This window comes from Anser anser (assembly GCF_964211835.1).
Source record: "Anser anser genome assembly, chromosome: 1".
NCBI classification, from domain to species: Eukaryota; Metazoa; Chordata; class Aves; order Anseriformes; family Anatidae; genus Anser; species Anser anser.
In genome coordinates, this window is record NC_139720.1 from 212,400,026 (window position 1) to 212,417,751 (window position 17,726).

Sequence of the window (17,726 nt, forward strand, 5' to 3'; positions counted from 1 at the left end):
CATATGAGGGCTGGCTCTTTCTCTCTCAGATCTCTAATCACAAACCTTTTTGTTCTTGTCCCTATACAAGTAGTAGAAGAGCAACCACAGCAAGAAACAACATTTCACAAACTGAATGGTGTGAGTGTGGTTGTACCTGTGACACCCACCACATTCACATTTTTGGATTATTGGGTCATGGTAACAGGTTTGAAACACCCCAAAGAGCATCAGAGCAATCTGACCCTGTGCAATTTCTCCCCCCTTCCAGGAAACTCCTCCCTGTGAACAAAGATCTTCTCCCGCCCTCTGCATGCATTACCATCGCCACATCTGCTTGGAAGATCTGCTTGATGAACTTGTTTTTTGAGGAATGAACCAGCTGAATGATGTCTCCGTGCAGCGTGTCCCTGTTTTTCTCCAAGAAACCTGGAGGAATAATGGGACAACACACAGGTCCATGACACAGGGCGACATGGCCAGTACGCGCCCTGCACACAGCCACCTGGTCACAGGTCTACTGGCTTCCCCTGGGGAGATAATGAGGGTCCCATGCAATCAGGATTGCAGGGACCCGGGAAATTTACCCAGGACCTGGGTAAATTTCATTAGGAAAAGCCGAACAGAAATGGTGGAGAGGGAAGAGAAAGACAGACCAAGAGAAGGAAGACAGAGACTGGGTAAAAAATGCACTGCAATTCTGTCCAGGGGACACACAAGCAAAAGAGAATAAATTTCTGCAGCTCATGGGCACTGCTGAAAGACCAAGGGATTACAGCCAGAAATGGAGCACACTGACACTACTACGGGCTGCCATCCAGCTCTGCTCCATCACAGCAGCAGCTCACCTTCCCCCGAGCATCCCCTGAGACCTGCAGTGCCCAGGAGCCACCCCATACCTTTTGTTTCGTAGTAAACAATTCCAGCAAAGTGGTTAATACCAAACTGGGTTTCATAGTTGTTCTTTGGAGGTATATAGTTGGTGTTCAGCTTGTGCTGGGAGTTCAGCTTGTGTAGCATCGTGCCATCTGTCCCCTGTGCACACAGGAAAAGATCTGACGTTTAATCAGGGTTTGTCCCATGATACTCATTTTCCAATCAATAATGCATTTCTTTTTTTTCCTCAGGGGGCAATGTGTATGTATTTTGACAAGAGATGTGCTGGAGGGGGTAACTCAAGTACAGAAAAACAAATATCTGTGGTGTGTTGTGCTGTATTCAAAATAGTCCAGAAGGAGTATATTTAACTTTTTCTTAAATTTTCAGTCAGAGGCTATTCTAGAGCCCCTTACAGGTGTATTATTCCATCAGAAACTCTAATTTCTTTTAAGCTTGACTGTGGTACTGATGGAGTAATAGGAACTACAAATAGGTAACCAACAGATGAATGTGTGATATATCAAATGTGTGCTATATCTTTGTTGGCTCCTGATTTGGAGCTGATCAGACCTCTCATAGGGGGGCAACATGCAAATATAAAGGGGGTAAAAATAGGGGAGTCACTGGAAAGAGGGCTGAGCCCAAAACACACCTTGGGGAACTTGCTCTCCTCATCAATGAGGGAGATGATGTTCATGGGCTTGATGGCAATCATGTCCAAGGCATCCTGGTTATCAGTGAACTCAATGTGCTGCCAGTTGATGTGCTCCAGGTTGTACTCCTCCTGCTCCAGTTTGAAGACATGGCGCACAAAAAACTGCTGCAGGTTCTCATTTGCAAAGTTGATGCAAAGCTGCTCAAAACTGTGGAAGGAAGGACAAGGAAAGGTTGGTTTAGATCCACCATAATCTATCTTTCTCCGTCACTCTCCTGTGCTTGAAACAACGTCCTCAAACCTTGTCAACTACTCAGTAAGGTGGCTATAGGCTAAAAATTACCATAGTGGTCCAGCTAATCTGTTTTTCTTCCCCAAAACAATGTCACAGAAATTATACATGTATAGGGGTGAGCTTGGGGTGGTAAAGGAGGCTTAAGGCATATTTCTGCTTTTACAGGCTCCATACCTGTTCACAGTGAAGTTCTCAAAGCCAAAGATATCGAGGAGGCCGATGGATCTCCTGACACTTTTGAGTTCCTGGGAAGGAGGTCTGTAAATCGCGGCGTTGATCTTCTCCACGATCCACACAAAAAGCCGCCCATAAATTCCCTGCAATGTCCCGAAGATGGAGCTCACTGAGACAGGTTGGCAGTTTGCCCTGCTAGTCTGCAGCACCACTTCACCCACAGTGGCACAGCCTCCCCTAAAGCACTGGACAGCCCTCAGGGACACAATGACCAACACGACGGCTATGCCAGACTTTTGGAGTGGTTTAAAGCTGCCTGAGGCACTGTGTAGATCAAGGACAATGGACCTGAAAGCCTAGATTAAAGACAACTCAAAGCAAAATCCCAAAATTAGATTCTTCCCTATATGCTTCCTCTAAACCTTATTACCATGCTTTATTTATTGGTACAGTTTCACTTCTATACAAATGCCCAAATCCTGAAATTCGGGTGTGGGTGTTGCAGGTGTTGAAAGAGCTGCTCTGATTTATAGTAGCTGAGGATCTAATTCTGGAGGTCAAGCTGGAACATCCTCCTGAAGCTGATGCAAAGTCATGTCATGATGCTGGGTCCTTTGACAAGTCACCTTTGAGTATGGACAGTCTCAAGTCCTGACTGCAAATCCCTTGAGGACCAGGCTATCTAGATTCATTCCATCTCAGCTCTTTGCACATCCCAGTGCCAACACAGATTTAAGGCCACCTGGTGATTCTAGCTCACACAGACCCCATGCAAGACACTTTTCCCACGCAGTGGATGCTCTGGTCTCAAAACTGGCAGATTTCTTCATCACATCAACAGGGACAGAAGGGAATGCCCTAAGGTTTACCTTTACAAAAGCGTCCCTCACATCCAGGGCTTGTTCCATGCTGAGAGGGGTGGACACGGTCTCACCCCTGGTGATTATCGTCCGGCTGGTGAGGCAGTTCATCACATCCTGAGGGTCAACCTGGCAAAGGCACCACCAAACAAAACTGCTGATATTATAACACAAGAGGTCCTTACAATGGCCTGGGCTAGTAGCCTGGACATGAGTGGCTGGAAAAAAACTGTACGGACCCCCAGGGCTGGAGGTGAGTGGCTTTTCTTAGCTGTACAGGGAAAATAAATGATGTCACAGGCACTTTTGGAGAGACTAATTAATATACGTTTGTACAGTGTTTTACTACAGCAAGTGTTCTTTTGGCTTAGTGAGGGAAGTTAATGAGACATGGGGAGTGGAGATGAAAAAGCAAAGCCTGCAAAGCCCACCAGCACCATGTAGCTTTGCATCCTGGTGACCCCTTTTTGTACTCTTGAGGTCAGTCCAGGGAAACACCCAGTGCTTAAAGTCCAAGAAAACAGCCTGTAAATGGCTAGGGTAACACTCTGGGACCAACAGAGCCCATGGTGGCAAGCTGGTGTCCCTAGGAAGCCCTGTCTCATGTCGGGGAGGACACTGAGGACTGCTCCAGCCACTTCATGGTGGTTTGGGTGAGGGTCATCTCACCTCACCTGATGCACACAGAGAGCTGGACGCCTCTGTCTCAGCTGCTGTAATGAGCTTCCTTTACATCAGCGAGAGAGACGGGCTGTTTTAGGGACTAAACTATTTTGGATGTCCTTTTTCAGATGATGTGCCATTAAAGCAACAGTTCCTCTCCACTGGTGTGAAGGGAAGCTCAAAGGAAGCCAGCACAGGGACAAGTACGACTTTCCCAGGCCTCTTCAGCCTCCTAGAGCTGGCAGGGCAGCGTGCCTGCCTCAGGTGAGGCTTTCCCAGCCTTGCCCCAACCCTGGGAGCGTGGGGACAAGCCGAAAAGGGGACACCAACACTGCAGAGCCACTGACCTCCAGCAACGATGCTGCGGTGATCAGTGACGCCGACTGGACGACCTCACAGGCATCCAGGTTGTCGTAGGTCCGGGCTGGAGGAAGAGAGGCACGGGGAAAGCGGTCAGCAAGGGAGGCAGCTCTGCGGGAGGTTGGTGGGCTGAGGGAAAGGGTTCCTCAGCCTTCAGCCTTCGTTGCCTCCTCCTGGTGGCCAGGCAAAGTCTGGCCATCAGAAAGGAGAATTTCGTGTGGCTGCTGGCTGCATAGAACCTGCATTCTGCTCTGCAGGCCACCCTAAATGACTTATGGGCTGAAAATATTTCTAGCACGTAAGTGCTTTAGGCTTCTGTTTTCCAGAGAGGCTTTTATATCAACATGGCACTTCTGATGACAGAGAGGCCTGGTACCTTTACAAAGGCCTATCCGATCACCCAGACCCTTCTCAAATGCCCCATTAGTCTCTCCTGGCTCTACTGAATGGTCCCTGGCCATATTCAACCTCCCTTAGCCCAGCATCGTGGCAGGTGGTATGGATACAGCCCCTAAGCTTGGCTCCTTCTCCCCATGGAAAATAAGGAGAAAAAGCAATATCTTTGAACATATCTTTGAGTTTTGTCCTCTTACCTTCGTACTGCAGGTTCCCCATGTGTAGGATGGCAGCCAGCAGCTTGGAGATCTCCCAGTTCTCTGTGTCGGTGAACATAAGGACCTTCATGGCAGAGCGGATGTTGGCGTACTCCTTGCTGTCATCCCTGCCGTCGCAGGTCGTGCAGTTACCCTGGGGAGGCAAGGAGGCCGCAGGGTGCGCGGGGTGAAGCCGAGTGTGTCCGGCAGAGATGGGGTGACCCTAAGCTCTCAGGGCTTTGCTGAATTCCCCCCTAATTCCGCAGATGTTTTGTGTAAGGAATAAATAAGCAAAAGATGATGATGAACTTGTGCATCTGGCTCTGCCCTTTGGTGCTCAGCCTTGTGACCTGCACTGCCCTGCTCTCCTGAGCCATCCTATGTCTGTCTACAACCACAGCATGGTTTGAGTTGGAATTAAGGGACATCCAGCTCCAATCCCTGCCATGGTCAGGGCTCTCTGCCCGCAGTCTAGGCTGCCCCCAGCCCCATCCAGACTGGCCTTGGGCACTGCCAGGGCTGGGGCACCCCCCAGCTCCTCTGGGCAGCCTGGGCCAGGGCCTCAGCACCCTCAGAGGGAAGAATTTCTTCCTTATCTTCAGTCTAAACCTGCCCTCTCATAGTTTAAAACCATTACTCCTTGTCCTACCACTGCACTCCCTGATAAAGACCCTCTCCCCCTCTTTCATATAGATCCCCTTTAAGAACTGGAGAGAATCAATCAGAGAAAAAGCTCCTTGATGTGAGGATAAAAAGCCAGAAGAAAACGTGCTGGAGGTTTTCAGCGATTCCTTGCTGACAATGGGCCAGCCTTAATTACACTTGCTGCTACCAGTCCTGCTGGCTGGTGACAGAGGTATGGAGGGAGTGGGGCTGGAGGTTGCTGGTTTGCTCCGACACCAAGCTTTGCATGGACAGGGACATAGAGCAGAGATGATTCCCACACAGTATGCTGACGAGAACACATTATCCAGACACACACTCATCCCCTTGCATCATTTCTGCAAGAGCACTGAGCTGTATCTAACACCCTGGTTATTTCTAAACCAAGTGGCCTGGTCAAAACCCAACCAAACTATCCAAGCCTGTGTCCCATTTCATAGAAATAGTGGAAATAACCTGTTTTACACAGGCTAAGGATTTGCTGTCAGCCTGTGAGGTTTGCAGTGGTGGGACAGAGATCCCCCTGCCTGTGACTAAGGCTTGGGAAGGTCCTAACCAGGAAAGCAGCCCCTTGCGGTGCCGAGGAAGACCTCGCATTTCTCCCTCCCTTGCTCATAAGCTCTCATCACATCTTCCCTCCAAACCTCTGCTCCGCTGCGCTCTCACCATTGCCAGGTAGTTGTAATCCGTGGCTTTCCCAAGACCCAGCTTCTTCTTCTGCTCCGCTGTCATTCCTCTCAGCATGCAGTAAAACACGTGGTAGTTCCTCTCGTCCTGGGCCTGGGGGAGAAGAGCCACCGTCGTTAGCTCGGCGACCCTAATGTCACCACGAAGGGTGACGGACCCGCTGCCGTGCTGGGCAGACCTGTCACCTCACCTGCCGGCAGACGCGGGACTTCTCCAGCAGGTACTGCTCGATCTTCGCCCCCTCGATGGCTCCCCTTTTGTTGAAGTGGATGTCGATGTACTTCCCGAACCGGCTGGAGTTGTCGTTACGGATCGTCTTGGCGTTCCCGAAAGCTGCGGGGAGGAATTGCAATGGGTCAGAGACGGCCTGACGCAGGGATGGTCGTGACTCTGGTGTCCTGTAGAAGAAAACAGCTGAACAAATGAGGCTGAAAAGCAGCCCCAGCACCTTTCCCTGACACTTGTCTGGCTCAGTTTCAGCGTGCAGAGACAGGATATACCGCAGATAACTGTCCTCAGAAACAGGGAGAGGAGCATTGAGAATGAGTGGTTGAGTGGAATGAGTGGAATGAGTGGAATGAGCTTACTGAGGAAAAAGGGCCAGCGCAGCAGGATTTGGGAAGCAGCTGGTGAAATACAGACAGGTGGAACAGGAGAACACTGCAGCGTGCGAGGTGATGGTGCGGGGAAAATGACAGGGATGCTGATGAGAGATTTGGTGACTGAGGCAGAAAAAGCTCATCCTTTAGGTAAACACAGAGGGACTAAGCCAGCCTCCAGAGGGAGACCTCACCCTGCAAGCTCCATCCTTTGTGCGGGTGCGGGCTGCTTGCAGGAGCAGCATGCCCTTGCATTTATATTTTATTATAATTGCCCTGGCATTTATACATGTTATTGGTGCTGGAGATGCATCGGAAATACAAGAGCTCTCTTCCCCTGGGTCGTAGCATGATAAAGTGCATGTTCAGCCCCCCTTGTGCCTGCCACACACCACGGGGCTTTGCAATGCCAGCTCCTGGTTGCTGAATCCTGGTTGCTCCTGGACTGAATACGGTTGAAGGATGCTCTGGCGGAGGAGAGTGGAGAGGGAGAGCTCAGCTGGTGTCTTGCTTCCAGCATTATTCTTGGAAACTGTTAGGATATTCATATTTCCATTGATTCCTATGGGGGGCTACTTACCAAGCAAACACTGCTCGCTGTGAGTAGCAGGGGGAGTAAAAATGTCGTTATTCTTTAAGGAAGAGAGGAAGAAAATGATGCTCTTTCTGAATAAATGTAAAGGGCCCATCCTGCATTATGCTGGGAGGCTCAGATCACCTATTTAATGTACAGGCATCCAATTAAAACAGTGGGGCTGGTCTTTACAGTAACAGCTTGCTGATATACACATTAAGGGCAACAAGCTGATTCTTGTTACCAGGTTCTTTCTTGAGCTGTCTTTATTTTTTAGTATTTTTTAATTTTTTGTTATTTTTGTTCTGCATTCTCCTGCTGTTCTCTGGCCCTGGAAGGAAATGGTGGGGTGTGCTATTGTGTACTGCCAGTAAAAGGTCTGTAGGCAGTGATGCTCTGGTCAATTTAATCTCATGTTCTGCTGAACCAGAGCAAAGAACAGGAATAAGATTTTTGCAATCATGATCAAATAAACCCCAAATTAATTATTTAAAGGAAGCATTCATGTGATATCTGTGCTCTGCATGCAGTTGTAATTCTAGCACGGGAAGAGGTGGTCTGATTTTTTCAAAAGAGCTTTGTGTATTTGCTGATTGGCATTTTTGAAATCCCTGACTACACAGATAGTTAGGCAAAATTCAGGTTTCTGTTTTGAAATTTGGGAAAAAATATCCCAGTCTATATGGAAAAGAACATAATTTTTATTTTTAAATTAATCAAAAATTAAAAATCTCAGGTCAGCTGAAATGTTTCATTTTCAACAACAGTTGTTAAAAATATTCATGCAAAAATTGAAAGTCTATATCAGAAGATAATTTTGTTGTGAAAAATACAGATGGAAGGGTATTCAATTTAATAAATGCTTGCATTGTTGCTTTCGATTTTTTAAATGTTATTGCTTTTTGAAACTCAAAATGCAACAAACAGTGACTTACATTTCTCCATATTTTGTGTTTCCTGAATCTGATTATTTTTTTTAATTTTTAATTTTTTTTAGCCTCAGAAAAATGCCTCCATCGTCTGAAACCTCACCTTCCAAGATGGGATTTGCCTCCAGGACCTGCTGCTCAATCCAGGAGTGCTGGCCACTGATCGCCGCCAGGAACTGCAGAATCAGTTTCGTGCTTTCTGTTTTCCCAGCTCCAGACTCACCGCTTCAAAGACAACAGAAACTGAGGTCAGCGAAAGCCCTGCTGCACCCCTGCTGATGTCCCTCTCTCTGTCTCTGATGTCTCTGGACCTCTTGTTAATGCGAGCAGGACAAGCCACTAAGGATGAGCTTACAGGACCCCAAAGGCTGGTTGTGTCCAAATGGTAGCACACAGTACAGGACAGCTTCCAGGCAAGACACAGACTTACTTTCCAATTCACATGGCCAAATTTTTGCTTGGGTTTGGGTTTCTCCAGCAAATACCATCATGAAATCAGCACCAAGAAGGTCAGGAAGCACTGCCAGGAGCAATCACCATACCCTGAGCCTGTGGTCCAGGGGTGACTGGTCCCATGGGGCAGCTTCACCACCAGTTTTGAGCTGCCAAAATTCACTAGGAGGCAGACTGAGAAATACTGTGAATGCGTGGAGGGAAGACCTAATGCCTTCTTCTAATTTCTGATTATGTTTGGCGAGCTGTTCCCCAACTACCAGCAGCCTTTCCCAGGATATGGCTCATTTGGAAAGTCACCAGCTCACCTTATGATGCAGCACTGGTCCTTGTTGTTGCGCTGCATGTTGAAGTAGCAGTTGTCAGCAATTGCAAAGATGTGCGGTGGCATCTCCCCGATCTTCTTGTTGGTGTACAGGCGTATCTGCTCCGGTGAGTAGATGGGTAGTAGCTGGTAGGGGTTTACTGCCACCAGTATCGAGCCGGTGTATGTCTGGAGGAGAATCACATGAAGGTTTGTGGGGACAGTGAGACATTGCTGAGAGGCTTTGGCAGCTTGGATGGAGTGTGAAGGCCAGAAAAAAAGAAATTAAAAAAAAAAAGGTGGATGAAAGGTGATGTTTAAGTCAAAAATGCTTGCAGGGTGGAACGTGGAGCAAAACTGGAAGAGAAGCCCCAAACGACATAAATCAGCTCATATTCATTCCTGCTCATGCACAAAATGGATTCAAGACTTATTTCATACTTCAGATGTTCCTCAGTTAAGCTTCAGGGTTCCAAGTCAACCGTAGATGCAAAAATATCCCCAGAGCCAGCGCCCATCCACACATACCTAGTGCACTGCATGAGAAACCAGGGATGAAAAGGGCCTGGAGACCACTGCCCTCAAACCAGGACCTGCTGGATCTAAATTGTTCCTGATAGAGGTCTGCTTAACCTGTTTTTAAATATTCACAGCTAAACCCTTTTGCTAAACTTCCATCCTCCACTACCATCTCTGTCTGACCGAACCTTTCCACGCTGCAATTTAAACCTTGTCCTGAGAACATGAGGATGGCCCACAAAGTCCTGACACATCCCTTCTCGGCTATTTCTGAGTCATTTTGGAAATGGCCTTTTGTCCATCCCGTGCTCTCCATGGCACTAAAATGAGCAAAGCTGTCCTGGGCCTCAGGCAGCAAAACTCTTTGTGGTGTCTGGCTCGTTCGTTTCTGCCCTTCCTGGAGCCATTTCTCTCAAGCCTCTCACTGAAGAACTCCTGGCCTTTGCCATCTCACTCAGATGTAGCTCTGATTTTGGGAGTTTTGGTCACATCACATTGGGATGTCCTTTGCCAACTTCATCCATATAAAAGTTGCTGTCTAGAGCAAGCAAGTTAACAGGGCTCCACCTTGGGCTAACCAAGGGCAGTAGAATGAAGGCTCATCCAGGAAAAAAAAAAATCATCATTCCAACATAAAAAATATATCTTACAGCTTTTCAGCTACATGATTTGAACCCAGAAATAAGCCTTTGGCAGAAAGAACCAAAGTGTCTCAGGCAAGGATGCTCGTGGACCATGAAGACTGTCTCTCCATGCTTTGCTGGCTGCTCCTCTTTTTGTGCATATCTCAAACTTGCTGATAAATAAAACAAGTCTGAGCTTCAGAAGACAGCAAAATAAGTACCAGTGCTAGTGGGAGGGCTGGGAAGGGAGAACCTGGCAGCCCCAGGTTGAGTCGCTCCCTGTATAGCCTGTTATCTATCCCACAGTCACGATGGAAAGGGCCTGAGAGGGGTTAGATGATAACTTGTTTTGCATCATCTACACTCACCTATATCTCCACCAGCTCTGGCTTCCTAAAAGACAGCCAGTAGGTGGCAATTGTGTCCTATGGGAGTGATGCTGAAAGCCCTCCCAGGCTGTCACTTTGCAGCCTCATGGCCAACGCCAGAGAAAATTAACAAATTTCTGTTCACCCTAGGTGAGGTTTAAATTCACAGAGGAAATGATAGCCCTGTCTGTAACAGTGGGTTATATGTCAAGAAAGGAAAAAAACTCTTTAAGTTCGAGGACAAAGTTGTCACAAATACAAAAGGTGGAAATTGGCTGTGAAATAATATAGACTGGATGTTAGAAGAAGCTACTGAAGTAAGGAAGCACTGAAGTCCCTGAGCAGCTTTCTGCAGGTAAACTTAAAAATCCAGGAAGGGCTGTGCTCAATTCCTGAGTGGCGTTTTGCCACCAAGATCCCCAGTGACCCCTGAGTTCCCTTCTAGTCCTGGGTGAGAGACCTGGGAGACTGTTTTCATATTTTATTACCAAGTTAATTTAAGGGGTATTTCTAATTTTCCTGGAGCATCTTCTCAAAGAAAACGAACAAACACACAAAAAGACTAAAGACTCTTTGCAGAAGTCTCTGAAATCCTGTGTTTCAGCCACATTGGTCTGCCGTGCCCCAAATGCAGCCAGCGAGCCTACTAGAGGAGTTAACCATTAGTTGCAGGAATGTTTTCTGGATGCTCTCGCTGACCCTTCCCTTGTGATCTCCAAAAGACTTTGTCAGCACAAACTCTCGTGCTATTGTTTGCTGTCCTAGGTCATTCCTAGTTGATGAATACTCACAGTTTGCCCACTTCTCATAGCTGACAGCATGCAAAACTCTGTCTGCTTTGCTGACGAGGGGCCAAAGGGCGCCTCCAAGGAAATATTGTCTCTTTGGTTTCTATTGCTGGGTGAGAGCAAAGCCTCTCTGCCTTGGGAAAATCAAACTCCACCGAAAGGCAGAGGCTGTGCTGACCACTTACATCAGAAACTGCATCTCAGTGCAAATGCATTGCTGCCTGCATGACCTACATTGTAAGTAGCCCCAAACAAAATCCTTTCTGAGCCTGCTTCCCTCACTATTCACAGTGCCGTAGCTGACTTCATCTGGATTTTTATTGGGTTAAAGCTCTACCAAATGTTACTTCATTTTGGCAACAAGAAAGCAGCAGCAGGCGTTGCCTTCGTCTCCAGATAAAGGGATTTAACCTTGCTCAAAGTTCAAACTCCCACCAAATACCCTTGCTATTCAGCATGGTTTCTCTCAGTGCATGAAAACCAAGGCATGGACAACAAGCCCTCATTGAAGCTTTTCACATTTTGATGCAGAAGTTTCTTTCTTACGCGTTGAGGTCATTACTGAGAAGCACTTAAGGAGTTAACCATCCAAGACCACATTTTCCAGCCCTGGGAAGGTGTCACAACTTCACCACGAGGGCCAAGCTCCGCAGCAAATGGGATAGTGCCCTCAATGCATTCGTGAAGCAGCAGCAATGGTATTGCAAATTAAAGGAGAATGCCACGATGGTGAACAGAAACAAGTGATCCGGTGGATGGCATGGCAGTGATTACCCGTGACAGCTCCACGAGTCAGTACTTACCCTCCCGCCGCAGTTTGTCTTACGAGTAAAATGTGAGGGAGGAGAAAAAGGAAAGTTATATAAAATTATTTTATATTTAAAATATATAAATGTGTTATTAGAGCAGAATCACACCCTCTTTAAAGCTAAAGGGATGAGGAAACAAGACAGACAGAAGACCTGCTGCAAAAGTCACCCTTCACTCCTAAGGCTTAGCAATCCTACCAGGCAGTGAAGGCAAAGTCACACTGAGCATCACCATCTTTAAGACAGAATAAATTATACCTCAGATAAAAAACTCACTTTCTCATCGGGCTGGGTATCCCTACGCACATGGCATCCATATGGTATCTTGGCTTTGCAAAATTGCCATCAATATTTATTATGCCTGGCACAAGTTTACTCCTGCTACTGTCACAACTCTTAAAAGATGAGACCTCAGGTTGGGTTCCTGATCCTCCAATAACACGCACGCAGACAGGAATGTTTTTTGTGCCTCTCTATCAAGCTATGTGCTCCATGTCATTTCGAGAGTGTCGTTCTGATTTTGAGATTGAATTAAGTGCTCTGTGGGGCCCAGGATCATGGGCTGCTCCCCCAAAGCCCTTAGTGGTGCAGAGCAATCAAAGCACCTAGGACCTCTCTGATGCAAGTGCAAATGGTTAACCCCACAGAGCTGGCTGGCCCAAGGAATGGCTTGTAACAGAGGAATCTAGTAAAGAACTGGCTGCTAAAAGTCTTGGGTGTGAAAACGAGCTGTTTGCAGGTGCTTATCTCCAAGGATGCATTTCACAGAATCGAAGAATCATGAAGGTTGGAAAAGCCCTCCAAGATCATCTGGTCCAACCACCCCCCTACCACCACTGTCACCCACCAAACCATGTCCCCAAGCACCACGTCCAGCCTTGCCTTGAACACCCCCAGGGACGGGGACTCCACCACCTCCCTGGGCAACCCGTCCCAATGCCTGACCGCTCTTGCTGAGCAGAAATGTCTCCTCATTTCCAACCTGACCCTCCCCTGGCACAACTTGAGGCCATTCCCTCTGGTCCCATCACTAGTTACCTGAGAGAAGAGGCTGACCCCAAGCTCCCCACAACCTCCTTTCAGGTAGTTGTAGAGAGGGTGATTCTGTGAAACAATGCTCTGCCCAGTGCCCATTTGTGTTCATAATCCCCCTGGAGGCCCGTGAATAGCTTAGAGCGCAGAGGCAGAGCCTTTGTGAAGGAGGAAGTTTTATCTACGGGCAATCTGATACTGCACACGTGAAATCTTATCTGGGGACCTCTCGTCACTTAGCGAGGCAACAGACACTTGCCTGATGGCACAGGGACCCCCAGGAGAGACACAGGGACACCACTGAAAAAATATCCAACATAAGCCCAACTTCTCCACAGGGCAAGAGAGAGCTGTGGACTCTGCTTGGTGTTGCCACAGGGTGCCCACAAACAAGAGAAAAAGGGGCAAAGCTCAATGGATAAATACAAGTTCACTCAATAAGCCAATCACCTGCAAATTACTGGCTATCTGTACACCCTGGGTGGTGTTCAGGTTGCCTGAATTTAGTTATCCACATGAGCATTACATCAAACTTTGAAGCTGGACATGCTCTGAGCTGGAGGTTGGACTGTAGTCTTCAACCCCAACTTCCCTTCCAACCTAAACTTTTCTGTGATATCTGGGGGTGCCTTTTTAGCAGCTGTGTCCCCTTCCTCTAGAACTGAAATTCACCTATGAAAGAAAGAATATACTTTGAAGAGTCAGGGCCAGGGGGAGGTGGAACAGCCTTTGTAACAGAGTGATGGGTTCTCCGTCACTGCCCAGCTCTAAACAAAAAACATCCTTTCAAAAGGTACTAGACAAAAAAATAGAATCATAGAATCATAGAATTCATAGACAACAAGCAGAAGAAGCAGACTTGATACATAAAATAATGGACATGGTCTGTTACTTTATACTATCTAGTAGATCAGACTGTATTGCAGTTCCCTCTGGCCTGAAAATCTCATAATCTCTAAAGCCTTTTAAAAGGTAGATCCCCAAAAGCCTTCAAAGGCATAGCAGGAGGTCAAAAAATACCAAATTTTCTATATTTGCATAGGCTGTTTGAGCACCTTTGCTAGTGGCAAGCACACATAGTCTTCAGTTCTGCCCCAAGAACATGCACCAGACTACCCCGTATATTACAGCACGCTGATGAAACCAGCATGGAGATGTGAATGCTGACTCGTGTCCTGTTTGGGAGATGGACTTTGCGGTGCTGTCACAGAAGAATGGTTCACTTCTGGCTGACTCCCTGTAAAACCCTTGATTTCTGGATGTCTGGCTGGGTTGGAAAAGCTGCACTGGGTCTGCTGGATGTGACATGACTGAGCTGATCTAAGGAGGGATACTGCTGTCCTCAAAGATCAGCTGTCAGGATCCCAGCGCTGACAGGGTATACACACAGATGGGGAGTTTTGGAGCTGTTCTGGGAGCTGCTCACTTCACTGTAGCTGGTTATCCCTTTGTGCACCTCCTCATCCCTCCTCCGTCCCTTGCACCTCCAGCAATTGCTGCCTTCACTCACCTGGGCTGAATGAGTTAATGGTTCAGTTGGAAGAAAGCAGAAAGACCTCATCAAGTTCGTGGTCACCAAAGGCTTTAGGATTACTACAGCCTGCACGTGGCCTGGGTTAAACTGCTTATTGTGTGTACATAAACTTGATGTGTGTCCCAAAAACTTCTGCAGGGGCTACATAGGGAGGTGGGAGGGACTTTGCCCATTTCTTATGGCATGGGGTCTTCAGCTTGCACTGGGGCATCCACAAACTTTGCAACATCTCCTCTACAGGAGGACAACACATCGGGGCAGAAGCCCTCCACCCTTTGGGCCCTAGAAACCCAACTTATCTGAATCAGGGATCCCTCCCCATGGGTTCCCCAGGGCTAAGGAGAGCTGGGGGTGAGGAAGAGATGGATGTGGGGAGGACACTCACATAGATGAGATGCTCTCGGTAGCGGATCAGCAGGTTCCTGAGGATGCCCGCCTCGTTCAGGTCCCCCAGGCGGATCATGTCCTCCACCCCGTGGATGGAGGTGGGGTGCATGGGCTTGATGTGGCTGGCATTCTGCGGGGAAATCCAGTGCTCCTGGAAGAGGATGAGGGCAGAGAAAGATAAGTCATGGGAAGAAAGGAAAGGTCTGCCCCAGGCAAAAGGACCGGGTGGGAGAACATACATGGGAGAGCACGCAGACCACAGCTCCTATCCCCAGGGCATGACATTTCATTTGAAAGATTCAGAGCAGAAGAAGGAAAACATTTTTTGGTTTACTGGAGCAGCAAGAGACACATGACATTAGCCATCCTGGCAGGAACACAATCCAGGGCAGTGCAGGCGTCCAGTGCATCAGGGGAGTTATTAACAAATACCAGTCTGTTCATCCCTTCACACAACTATATTTCCACATCACTGGTTAACCCTCTGCCACAAAATACTGCTAAGAAGAGAAAAGATGTTTTAGAAAACGAGAGAGAGGTGTACAGGAGTGGTAAATTACAATTTTATTGACAGAATGCCATTTAGATGGGTCACTTCTAAAGGGCTTCCAAAGCCACTGCAAATTGGACACAAGGATCTGGCTGAACCAAAGCTTCTCTCTACCATTCTTGAAGGGAAAGAGAGCATTCACAATTACCTCAGATGGGATAAAGAATGATAAGGGACGGGAAACCTCCACAGTTCACCCTCTGCTTGTGATACAAGTGTTCCTGTAAAATAGCAATCACTACAGAGGTAGAGGTGGGAAACTGAAGGAGAAATTGTCTTTGGGCACGTTCTGTATTGGCAGGGGGTCAGGAAGGACTGGGTACAGCAGAGGAACAGCAGCTGGAGGTGGTTTCTCTCAAAGCCCTACCCATATGTGTTTTGGAGGCTCTGTCATCATTACACCCAAGAAGCTTCTCACGATTTCACTCCCAGTACAGCCACAGAAGGAGGAACACAACGTTATCTCATCTTTACAGTTGATTCCTAAGGATATTTCTAAAGCCATCAAGACCCTTTCATCATGAGCATCCTTCCTCTTATTTCTGGAAATATTGGAAATGAGCAAAATTAGATCCGTTAACTGTGTTTGAATGGGAATATTGTGTTGTCTCCTTTTGGTGTTGTAGGTTGCTCCTCCCCAGCCTTTGTAAACTCTCCCCACACTTTGATTTTTATTTTATTAACTTTATTTTTAGCCTGCGTCTTCCTTGGCAGGAGTTTGGTTCAGAGCTGGGACTGTCTCCAAAGCTGTGGCCCCGTTCCAACATCCACTGGTTTTAATGGAGTGAATCCCGTCATCTTTAATGAGATTCGAATCGAGTTTTGCTTTCAAATAGCACCTGAGATCATGCTTTTAATCCTACCTGGGGCTTATGCATGCACCAGACATAGAGCTGAAAAGCAAAACTGCAACCCTTTGTACGTACATTGCCTTCGTCGTCCACAACTTGGATCTGTCCGGAGTCACACAACTTAACCACCGCTCCAATGGGGACATCGAATTCCCGACCGGTTTTGAGGTCCATCCACACATAATCCCCCTGCAACCAAAGAGAGGACAGTGACAACCGGTGCTGCAGAAGGCTCAACATCCCTTGGGATAGAAGACGCTGAAGTTTTCCACCCAAAACATTGCTAAAAGTCAAGTGAATTCCTTTACAAACCACACCACCCCTTCTTCCCAAACGTGCCCCGTGAGGCTGAGCAGCGGGGTGGGAGCAGCGCTGTTTTTTACCCAGCTAAAAGGGGATGAGTAAATATGGGAGAGGTAGGGATCCTTGCTCTGGAGGTCTCCCAGCAGCAGCAATTTGTAGGTGGGCTCTTTGCACGCGATGCTGCTCAGTGGGTTGTATCTGCTGGGAGTGTGTTGGTCGGTAGCTTCCTGAAGCCCTGCAAGCTTTTAGCATCCATAAAATCAAAGGAAGAATTTAGTGACAAATAGCATGAAAATCTGTGTCCTTTTGAGTTTCAAATGTGCCACCTCTTTCATTTGAGACCTCTTTGTTTTTGTTTTGGGAGACAGAGCAAGCAGTTAACCCCTATCCACCCACTCCGTGTCACTGGTGATCCTACAGACCTCTGCCAGTCCTGCTCATCAGCTCTGCGGGTATTAAATTACTCGAATGCAAAAAGGCTTTTAAGAATATTTTTGTTCCTCGATCCCAGAGCAAAACCAAAGACAACCCAAAACCAAAGTCCCGAGCAGGATTTTCTGAAACAAGGCGGAATTATTTCCCACCCCTAACCTCAATGTGACGAGGCACTCCAATTGGGAGCTACCTAGTTAAATTATCTTCAGGCATTTTTGCAAACAACGAGAAGAGCAAACAGAAGGAAGGATCCCTCTGCATGTGCACTCTTATAAGCTCTTTGAGTAGCCACTACCAACCTTCTCCGTGGACAGAATATTTATGGATTTGGTTTGACCTCGGGGGCTGATGAACAACCTTCAGCCCCACTCTGGGCAGTGGGAATTGGAGATGTACAACAACAGAAAAATGGTCAAGCACACATCTGTCAAGTCGCCACTCCCTAGGACTTCAGATAGATGTTAACTGGTAGATGTCACAGGGATGTAAGGCTATACCCAGGGACCAACACACGGAGAAATGCTACACACGAGGAGTCCCCAGACATTTTATGGTAGACTCCACGCTTGGCAGCTGATTAACAAAGTCATGTTGCTTACATGTAGCTGAGGAGCTTTTGTCTGTGTTCCCTTTTCCTCAGAAGGCCATGCTACAGAGACGTAATAAATATCTTCACACAACTCATTAAAAATATAATATTCAGATATTTTTCTTGTTAGCTGTCTTATCTCACATCCTATAACTTGGTGGAAAAGGATTTAAAAAATGCACATGAATGCAGTGTCATGTGCAGATACATTATAAATCAACTTATATTAATATTTATTTCTCTGCTCCTTTGATCCAAGACTCTGAAAATA

At 47.3% G+C, this 17,726-nt stretch overlaps 1 protein-coding gene across 1 annotated transcript in view; it reads right to left on the bottom strand.

Moving 5' to 3' along the window:
• MYO7A (myosin VIIA) overlaps nt 1–17,726 on the bottom strand; it is a 94,899-nt gene that overhangs the window by 43,520 nt on the left and 33,653 nt on the right. Inside the window, exons 3-16 of the mRNA XM_083816541.1 lie at nt 16,204–16,317; nt 14,726–14,878; nt 11,769–11,786; nt 8,672–8,856; nt 8,014–8,135; nt 5,999–6,141; nt 5,788–5,901; nt 4,459–4,612; nt 3,853–3,929; nt 2,852–2,971; nt 1,983–2,125; nt 1,511–1,721; nt 879–1,014; nt 302–408 (exon numbers count right to left, since the gene is read on the bottom strand). Coding sequence (XP_083672667.1) covers nt 302–408; nt 879–1,014; nt 1,511–1,721; nt 1,983–2,125; nt 2,852–2,971; nt 3,853–3,929; nt 4,459–4,612; nt 5,788–5,901; nt 5,999–6,141; nt 8,014–8,135; nt 8,672–8,856; nt 11,769–11,786; nt 14,726–14,878; nt 16,204–16,317 — 1,797 coding nt within the window. The remainder of the gene's footprint in view (nt 1–301; nt 409–878; nt 1,015–1,510; nt 1,722–1,982; nt 2,126–2,851; nt 2,972–3,852; nt 3,930–4,458; nt 4,613–5,787; nt 5,902–5,998; nt 6,142–8,013; nt 8,136–8,671; nt 8,857–11,768; nt 11,787–14,725; nt 14,879–16,203; nt 16,318–17,726) is intronic.